This window comes from Lingula anatina, chromosome 6 (genome assembly GCF_051362555.1).
Source record: "Lingula anatina isolate TDL-2025a chromosome 6, LinAna3.0, whole genome shotgun sequence".
Classification (NCBI taxonomy): Eukaryota; Metazoa; Brachiopoda; class Lingulata; order Lingulida; family Lingulidae; genus Lingula; species Lingula anatina.
Window position 1 is genome coordinate 12,987,564 of NC_141772.1, and position 10,718 is coordinate 12,998,281.

Here is a 10,718-nt window from a genome sequence, read left to right on the forward strand (position 1 = left end):
TCCTGTTTTACTAAATCAATGTATTCCAAGATACGTAATGATACATTATACTGTATATAACAATACATACATGTAATATAAATGCTATATGCATGATACATAACAATATTTTTAATGATATATAACAATTAATATATAACAATATTCCAAAATTGACTACACTGTACATTTTCGCCTTTTTGTCATTTAAATCATTCTAAAAGCAGTAAGATAAAACAGTTGATTAGCTCATTATTACAGTATTTAAAGTTATACTTGATTCGCTTGGTTCATTTCTAGGGCCATGCAAAGTTTCTTAAAACTGGATGTGAAATATCATTATAGCGTTCCATGCCCATACGGTTTTTGGAGAGCTGCCTTCACTCTTTCCCAGAAGAGCTCTTGACCTTCTTCCTCGCAAGGCCACTTTATGTAGGTCTGCTTCCTGAGCAACAGGGTCAGTCTGTTGCTGAGGTTCTCAGGTTTAATGTCCTCGAGCAATATCAAGACCAGGATATCCTTGTTCTCATCAAATAGCTTGTGCTGAGCCATCGTCATTTCCAATTGGCACCATTGACTCTGAGCAAAGTTGTTGGACAACACGAGAATCGTCTTTCTACTGACGTCTAAAGCGTCCACGATGTTATCCAAGATGTCATGGCCTACGATGAAATCTCTGTCGTGAAGACAAAGTTTGAAACCAGCGTCATATTCCAATTTCGGGAGAAGTCTTTGTATAACCCAATGGCGATCATGGCAGTTGTAAGACACAAATGCGTCGAATACGAAGGTACCGTTATTTTCAAACGGTTCGAGGCGTTTGTAACGTGAACGCAGTGTAAAGCACCAGTAGCGTATGTACCAGCGATATCGGTGTGTCGCCAATGTCACGAGTGCCAGAAATAACAGTGTAGGGACTCCGATAGCGCTGGCTATGACCCATGCTGGCAGCGGCGTGCATTGGGCCTTGGTAGGATGCCAATCTAGAAACTGGGTTTTTGCCAGTTTTTCGGGTGCGTAACACTGGTAGTAATGGAGCTGTAGGAGTTTTACCTTGGTGGATTGTATCCAATTCCGCAACCATAAATTTTCACACGTACAGGAAAAGGGGTTTCCCGCCAAATTAATTTCCGTCAGATTAGTCCATATGAACTGAGGAAACGACGTTTCATTTAGAATACGAATGTTATTGTGATCCATGAACAGTTTTTTTAATGACAGTAGCGGTTGGAAAACGATTGGATCCCACGTTGACAGGTAGTTAGATTGCAGTTGAAGCGTACTCAGCATTCCATTGTTAGCAAACATTTTTGGAGGAAGGTTTGCTAGCTTAGAGTTATGGATATACAGTTTCCGGAGTTTTGTGAGATTGCGGAACATTGTCTCTAATGCGGTAGAATTCATATCATTCAACTGGTTGTTGTGCATAGAAAGATCGTGTAAGTTTGGTGAATTTGAAAATATGTCACATTGGTTCGAGGAAAAGCTGTATTTGTTCATGCTTATGTCAAGATAGATGAGGGAATTGCTGGCAAACGCCATCGGTAAAATCGATCGCAAATTCAGCTGATGCCTTAACATAACATGTTGCAATTTGGGCATGTATTTAAACATGTTGCCTGGTAGAATTTGGATTAAATTCCATCCTAAGTCTAACTTTTTGGCACCTTTTAAGGCTATTAAATCAGTAGGTGTGACATAGTTAATGTTATTTTTACCCAAGCTTAATTCAAACAGATTTGGGAAGAATGGATGCGTTTCATTTCCAAAGTTTGGAATTTTGTTCAGGTGGTTATTACGTAAATCTAACCAGCGTAGATTCCTCAAACCAGCAAACGTATCAGTCTCTACAGTTTGTAGACCATTTCCTCGAAAAAGGAGGGTTCTCAAATTGGTCAGATCTGCGAAAATGGAACCTGGAAGAGTGGTGATGCCATTATTGTGCAAGCCCAACTTTGTAAGATTGCTACCTTTGAGGCAACGGAAAAGAGACCTGTTTAGTGTTTTGGTTCTAGAGAGTTTTTTCAATTTGCTTATTGAAAGTACTTGTATTGTTTTAGATGTATAACAGAACACTGGCTCCAGAATATCCAGAGGTAATCTAGTGTTTTCCGTCAGATTTATGAAACGTATGTTGATCAAGGGTTGAAAGGCAGCAATGTCTATGTCAGTCAGATGGTTGCTGCCCAGCGACAGATTTTTCAGTTGAGAAAGGCCTGCAAAAGAATCGTTTTGCAAAGTGACTATCCGGTTGCCGGTGAGGAACAGAGACAAGGTCGCATTGTCGCACTTGGGGACCTGGGTCAGGTTCAAATAATTACAATTCACCTTTCGACGGTGATGATCGCATCGACATCCTTGTGGACAGTAGAAAGCTTCAACCGTCCAGTTGCTTAGCATAAAGATAACCAGTACCGCAACTGCTGTCTTCATGTCGGAACAAACCTGCAGATGAAAACAACGGCATGTATTTCTCATATTTTTCAACGTATATGTTAAATATTTAGAAGATTCAGTCCCAAGCTCTAGTAACCCTGTCCTTGTGAAGGCCTTAACCAAACAGGTACAATATTCGTGCACCTCTAGCAACGACACTGATGAAATGTTTAGTGAATATTATCCCACGGTATCTTAACTCCAATAACACTATGGTATGGCTTGATTATTTATCTGTTTCTACAAGTATATCCAAGATTCTGATCAGGAAAATCACGATTTCATGCATACCATGTTGTGTCAAAAAAAAAAAAAATCTCGAGCTCAAGGGCGGATCAAGGATTGTTTGAAGGGGGGAACGGAACGACAGAGCTCGGATGCGAAGCCGACTATCGCCCCTTTTGTGGGTTTAGGGTGAAGGGCCCCGTAAAATCTTTGGGGTTTTGGAGAGCAAACAGTACCCTTTGGTACGGTTTAGAACTATGATTTAGTTAGTTAAAATTCTTATTTCAAGAGGGGGAATATCGGAGTGATATGTTTTTCAGAAACCGAAGGGGGAGGGGATCAGGACCTCCTGACCCCCTCTAAATCCGCCACTGAACAGACATGGATTTGGAATCTATATTCAATAAGACCTACATAGATGAGAAAACATTTCAAAATCGATAATCCTTTTGAAATTTATTTGGTTTGGCAAAAGATACGGTACGCGCAAGAAAAGTCCGTATCATTTCTTAACACATATCAGTACGAGACAAAAGCAACACAATTAAGGCTGTGAATAAAGGTAAAAAAATACAAAGAAATTTCATATAGCATGTCCAAGACGACCTTTTTGTATAAAAAAATGCCACCATGGCTTACAAGTATATACTAATTTCTATAATCTTTCACAATTTAGCATAATTGAGTAAAGTTGAATACTAGTGTGTGCTTCCTGGCGGCACTAAATACTGATGAAGATACAAGACAGTGTAGGCAAAAGGAAAAAAACGTTCTAAAGTCAAACATGTACTGGTATTTGAAAAGCCTGTGTAATTGACTGCAACCAGTGGCCTATATATAGATATTTACTCCAGTGATGCAGCTATGAGTGGCAGTGTGTATATTATTATCTACCGGTAGAAGTGGAGTGTTTGCGTTCACAACAGCCAAAGATATCCACGTTACATCCTCATTTGCTTCCTGGTTTTAAGATTTGCTTCCTAGGCTCATATGAACATAAAATTCATTAACAGTTACAAAAACATGAAGGTATTAAACAATAATATATTAAGTATGATTGGCAGTATAATGCATGCCTTGGAAGTTAGGTTCGTTTATTAATTCCTACGCATGATTGAAAAAACATGGGGGGGTCGCAATGGAGAAAACTAGACACGCCGAGCTACATGTCCCAGCGGGCAAATTATGTTGTTTTAACGTAGAAACAACATTGAACCTTAACTATGAAAATACGTTGGATTAACATTGGATTTGAAAGTTGACTCAACGTCAGATAACAACATTGTATCAACCCCAGTTGTTAGACATTCTTGCATGAAAAGACATTAAAATGACCTGAAATGTTTTTATTTTTGGTACAAAACACAGGTACACAATTATAACGTACACTGTAAAAACATCCAAGTGCCTGCTTTGTCTGATTTTTTCAACGCATTTAGCTCCTAAGCGTGGTACACCCTTTTAGCCTGGATGTGTTTAGCAGTAGGACATGTTTGATGGCTAAATATATGTAGGGTATATATGCATGGCCTTTAAGTTACAATTTCCAAGGTTTAGATTAATATATATAGTTATTTTCTTGTATATATATATATATATATATATATATATATATATATATATATATATATATATATATATATATATATATAACAAAGTCACAGTCACCTCAACCTTTTTATCTATAACAGGGTACCGAAAACTGTCAACTTTATTAACTTCACTCCATCACATTTACAGCAAATTATTCATCCTAGTGTTAGCTGACCTTGCAAGGAATTCAGTTTATTGGAATGTATTTCTGAATAACAAGTTAAGAAAATTCACTGGTTCACTAAAGACACAAAACAACTGTCACTTTTACTTTAAAACACTTTTTTATTATTTTGATAAAGTTAGTTATGATAAAGTATTGATAAACAAAGTATCACGTTTTCAATAATTAATATTTTAAATTACAATCCATGTCTGCAAGGTTGTGTCAATGACCAAAATACAACGTTGAGTCAACGTCACATTATGACGGTGTTTTGACGTGGCTGGATCAACGCTGAATTTACCTTGAATTTAGGTAGATCAACGGCAATTCAACGTACAGTTTTCAACGTTGATCCAACGCGACTATGCCTGCTGGGTGTATTACTATTGAATAAATATTTCAAAATAGGTATATATAAAATTGCTTTCGATGGTGCAATCACACACACGCACACAAGCACACACACACACTTTGACAAAAAACTGTAAAGGTTTAACCTGTGCATTCAAATTGTCGAAGTGAAGTTGACAACAGGAAGCAGTAAGACAGAATAACCTTAATTAATATAATCTGGATTTATGCTACAAACTTAATAATCACGAAAACCTCTCACCTTAATTGTGCCTCTAGGTATTGTAAACTATATTGCAGCACGTTTTATCTTTCAGGGAGAGTTTTTAAAAAATTAGTCTAGCACCTCCACCTTCAAACCGTCGTGACTGAATCGACAGGATCATCCGTGAAGTACAATGCGCGTATCGAGCGTATGGGTAGGATGAAAGGGAATGTACCTGTAAGTAGTGACTAAGGTCATAACACTAGGGGGCCTTTAAGATGACCTACATATGACAAGCAAAAAGGAAACAGCACGTGGACCGAAGCGAGATCATGCATTTATTTTTAACGTTTTGATATTGAGAAGCGATTGCCAATATTCATACTTATAGTGTTTGAGAGATATTGATAAATGCGTTTCCCGTCAGATATGGTCCTATTATATGTAATTTATTTGTGCAAAATGCCCTTAAACTGAAACACATTTTTCACCTCCAGTGCAATCGACCTAACCTGTATACTTTATTGCGCTGTTAAAATGCATGTACACACGGTTTCAGTAACCGGTTTATGCATGTTCTCAACAAAAAAATTGCATTTTATTTATTTATTTATTTATTTATTTTATTTATTTATTTATTTATTTGCTCACATCTTGTATGAATACGTATACCTTTTTGACCTGTCCAGATTATTTTTTGCGTTTTTTTTTTTTTGTTTTTTTTTTGTTTTTTTTTTTTTTTTTTTTTTTGTTCTTCTAGCAGGTAAATATGGAAATTTTATACTGAGAGAGGGCGTAAGGCTTATAAGCTCTTCTGTAAAGCGTGTCTTTGCATGACAAATGCATATTACTGCCTAGATGACAAACAAGTGGTTAATTCACTTCTTATTATCAGTCAAGCTTTATAATACAGACCTGGCCCCGGGCCTATAATAATCATTATTTTGACATCATTACTCAAGTCTATACAAACAGTACGCGGTGGGTGGGGGGGAATTGCCTCTATACGCTTTTGGAAAGCTAATAAAATTATGATATTCACCCCCAGGCTGTGCTGGAAATGGTTATCATCATGCACCCGAAGGCCTGAAGAGGTTAATTCTTTCATTTGTACACTTGTGAAAATAATGATACAATGGATGAACCCTGACATAAGCGATTACCATTGGCAATCCTGTATCCCTACTTTTTCCACCATTTTTTTTTCTTTTTTTGCCAACTTTCAGATACCAAGTTGCACTGTTAAAACGGTAGTGTAAAGATAACAAAAGGATTGTAACAATTTCTCGCAGTCGTCTCCTGTGGCTGCCGTCACAACCAGTTGATCTGCGGACTAACTAGTCCGCGGATCAAACATGGCGCGCACTTTACAATGGATTCCTGCCTCCCACGGTCCCAGGAGGGAAATTAAACGATAATTATTATCCCCTAGCAGCTTCAGTAGTCGTGACAGACATCTAAGCCGCTTCAGCTGATTGCAATTTAGTGAGAATCACCTTGGATATAGATCGATCCACAGTTTGTACGATAGGGCCTGGGAATGGTCACTTAATTACCGGTACGACAATATAAGAATTAGGTGCACTAGTAATTTTCTATTCAAATGAACCTGAATTATTGGTATGACAGCACCCAGGGGATCGTGCAAAGCAATTTGTAAAGAAGTCCACTCTTAAAACAATATATAATCCTGTTTTACTAAATCAACGTATTCCAAGATACCTAATGATACATTATACTGTATATAACAATACATACATGTAATATAAATGCTATATGCATGATACATAACAATATTTTTAATGATATACAACAATATAACAATATTCCAAAATTGAATACACTATACATTTTCGCCTTTTTGTCATTTAAATCATTTTAAAAGCAGTAAGATAAAACTGTTGATTAGTTCATTAATTACAGTATTTAAAGTTATACTTGATTCGCTTGGTTCATTTCTAGGGCCATGCAAAGTTTCTTAAAACTGGATGTGAAATATCATTATAGCGTTCCATGCCCATACGGTTTTTGGAGAGCTGCCTTCACTCTTTCCCAGAAGAGGTCTTGACCTTCTTCCTCGCGAGGCCACTCTATGTAGGTCTGCTTCCTTAGCAACAGGGTCAGTCTGTTGCTGAGGTTCTCAGGTTTAATGTCCTCGAGCAATATCAAGACCAGGATATCCTTGTTCTCATCAAATAGCTTGTGATGAGCCATCGTCATTTCCAATTGGCACCATTGACTCTGAGCAAAGTTGTTGGACAACACGAGAATCGTCTTTCTACTGACCTCTAAAGCGTCCACGATGTTATCCAAGATGTCATGGCCTACGATGAAATCTCTGTCGTGAAGACAAAGTTTGAAACCAGCGTCATGTTCCAATTTCGGGAGAAGTCTTTGTATAACCCAATGGCGATCGTAGCAGTTGTAGGACACAAATGCGTCGAATACGAAGGTACCGTTATTTTCAAACGGTTCGAGGCGTTTGTAACGTGAACGCAGTGTAAAGCACCAGTAGCGTATGTACCATCGATAACGGTGGGACACCACTATCACGAGTGCCAGAAATAACATTGCAGAGACTCCGGTGGCGCTGGCTATGACCCATGCTGGCAGCGGCGTGCACTGGGCTTTGGTTGGATGCCAATCTAGAAACGGAGATTTAGCTAATTCCTTTGGCTCATAACAACGGTATGAGTTACGTTGATGAAGGGCCACAATCGTTGTTTGGGTTGTGTCCATCCAAGTACGGAACCAAAAATTATCGCACGTGCAAGAAAAAAGATTTTCTGCAAGGCTAATTTTTGTAAGGTTTTTCCAAACGAACGGTGGCAACGATGACTCGTATATGGTACGAATTAGGTTATTTTCCAAATATAGCATTTGCAATGAAAACAGAGATTGAAAAACGACTGGATCCAACGACGACAACTGGTTTGACCCAAGTTGTAGCTCACGGAGGAACGGTTTGGTCTCAAAAAATTTGGGTGGAAGATGAGTCAATCGTGTCTGGCTAATAATGAGTTTTCTCAGTTTTGTAAGGTTTCTAAATAACTTTTCCAGTGCGGAATCGTCGAACTTATCTAGATGGTTGTCGGACATGTACAGCTCTTGCAAATGTGGGGCATGAGAAAAAACGTCCGAATTTGCATCATTGAATTGAAAGTTGTTGATACTGATATCGAGATGAAAAAGAGAAGCACTTGCAAATGCCAGATCCTGAATTTCTTTCAAGTTTCGTTGATGCTGTAAAAAGGCGAATTGTAATTCAGGCATGTATCCAAACATATTATTTGGGAATTTTGTTAATAGATTCCAACCAATATCCAGCCTTTTTAAGTATTTAAGGGAAATGAAATCAGCAGAGTTGAGAGAGCTGATGTCATTATAGGCAAGATGTAATTCAAGCAAATTGGGACAAAACGGATGCGTCACATTTCCAAAGTTTGGGATTTGACTCAAGTGATTGTTTCGTAAATCTAGCAAGCGTAGATTATTCAAGCCAACAAATGTTTCCTTCCTAAAGGCAATATGATTATCACGTAAAATCAGATTTTGCAATTTTGTCAATCCTGAAAAAAAGGAGACAGGAAGCGTGTGTAAACTGTTATAGCTAAGGTCCAGTTCTGTGATATCGCTGCCATTAAGGCAAAGGAAGAGGGAACTTCTCGGAGTTTGGAATTCGGTAGTCTTTGTTCCTTTGTATCTATTCAGGCAGAGTCGCTGTATTGTTTTAGATACATGGCAAAAAGCCGACTCCAGATTATCTAGAGACAGCAGTTTCCCTTTCAAATCTATAGAGAGAATATTCTCCAAAGGCTCGAATGCCCCTTTTTCAACATGTGACAGTGTGTTACTACTCAGCGTCAAATTTTCCAGTTGCGACAGTCCTGCAAAGGAATCGTTTCGCAAAGAAGATATCCAAATGTCGTTCAGAACCAAAATTGACGTCGTATTATCACAATGTGGAACTTGCGTCGAATTCAAATTATGGCATTCTACCTGACGAAGAGATGATTTGCAGTGGCACCTTGGCGGACAGTAAAACCCTGCAGCACCTGTAAGCGTCAACACGAATGCCACTATTGCAGTATTGATTGTCATGGCAGGTAGATCCTAAAGGTAAAAAAGAGTCACTCTGATTTTTGTTAGTACATTCTTTAAGGCGGTGGTTCTTATAGTCACTGAAAAAAAATGCAAAATATATATGCCAAAATTTTATACCACCCTACATGAACTGATCCACACGAAAACCACATTTTATGCGCTTTAATTACTAAAGAGGGGTTCGGAATGAATAATATGTCCCCCAACATACTGTTATTTATCAGTGCCGCACCACATCACCTGAGAGCTGGGCTATCATCAAAGATTCAAGGAAACAGGCAGGCAGGAAGCAGGCATGTGGGGATAAGGTTGTTTTAATTGTCTTATGAAAGTGCTCATCAGATTTCATCATCTTAACTGCAACCAGCTGTTAATGAAAAATACATATGGGGAAGTATCGTGTAAGTGACTTCTACCAGTGACCTATAGCTACATGTACCTACAGGTAGCCCCATCTAGTCCAGTGATGCAGCTTATACAGTTTGCATGCACCGGTGTAACGTGGCAGTGTCCCCCATGATATAGTCCACTACCCATTCATTTGTATAGGTAAGCCTCGTCCTAGATTTTGACTCACTTTTAGGTCAGGCTAACCCTAAACAATTATAACTAAATGGAGGGCGAATTTATTTATTTTTTATTTATTTTTTTATTTTTTATTTATTTATTTTATTTTATTTTTTATCTATTTATTTATTTATTTATTTATTTATTTTTATTTATTTTTTTTTTTTTTTGCTACACAGACCCTCAGTTTCGTTACACCTGCACAAGTGTTTGCAAATCTGCAAACTATTATAACAGTGTGACAGGAATGGTAGTTCTAGGAATGGAAGTCCTGGGCCCCATATGGTGGTACAGGTTAGGGGTTAATTAGAGTATTGGGTTATATGGTATGAATATCACCTGTACAAATTGATGGAGAAAGTGCCAAGAGTGCTAGAATACGTCACGTGACATTTCAAATTTAATAGTCAGAAGTACCTCTTACCTTTTATTGTTGCATCTAGATGTAATACCTGGCACTCTTTATCCTTCACGTAGACGATGGGGAGCATTTTTTTAACAGCCAAGCGCCTTCATGACCCAACTGCCATGACTAGATCTACAGGAGCATTAAGGAAGTACCTCAGTTGCTATGTGCGTGCTGTTGATAAAGGAGAAAGGGAACGTAAATAGGACACAAGAGGCTGAGTCATTTCATAATACCAGAGGCTCATGTAATGACCTACATATGGCAAGCAAAAGAGAAACAGTGTGGATGAGCCCTGGCGAGTTCATAGTGTATTTTAATAACATGCTCATGATAAAGCACATTTAACCAATTAATTGGTAAATTTATTTCCAATCAGTAAAGGCCCTATTATATAGTAATTCATATGTACAAAATATCCTTGAACCAGTACGTGTAACCAACCAGGCCTGGATGCTTTTGTGCTAAAATGTACATCTGGTTACAGTTTATGTTATGGGCTTACGTTCGTAACAAGTGATGCATTTTTTGTGGGTGTTAGATTTCCACTTGTATGCCAAACACTGTAGTTGGAGACATGTGATTTTTCCAGGTTATGTGTACTTATATCAGATAACGAGGAAGTTACTGACTGTCTATTGCCTAGCACTTGTCATGCTTCACGTGGAGAATGGGAGGGTTAATAA

The 10,718-nt window shown here is 38.1% G+C and overlaps 1 protein-coding gene across 2 annotated transcripts; it reads right to left on the reverse strand.

The window, feature by feature from the left end:
- On the reverse strand, positions 1 to 10,641 carry LOC106177242 (toll-like receptor 2). 2 transcript variants are annotated; one of them, XM_087016107.1, is made up of 2 exons: positions 10,051 to 10,641; positions 1 to 2,424 (listed from the first exon to the last, which is right to left on the reverse strand). In XM_087016107.1, the coding sequence occupies exon 2, from the start codon at positions 2,410 to 2,412 to the stop codon at positions 319 to 321; it is 2,094 nt and encodes a 697-aa protein (XP_086872233.1). In that variant the 5' UTR covers positions 2,413 to 2,424; positions 10,051 to 10,641; the 3' UTR covers positions 1 to 318. The 2 variants fall into 2 exon arrangements, with proteins under 2 accessions (XP_086872233.1, XP_013415421.2); XM_013559967.2 differs by lacking the exon at positions 1 to 2,424 and adding an exon at positions 5,646 to 9,068 and having other exon boundaries at positions 10,051 to 10,570.
- Between the last annotated feature and the right edge of the window lie 77 nt (positions 10,642 to 10,718).

Excerpts from the sequence above, each read along its gene's own strand:
- LOC106177242 (XM_013559967.2), bottom strand. The coding sequence starts at position 9,056 with ATGACAATCAATACTGCAATAGTGGCATTCGTGTTGACGCTTACAGGT.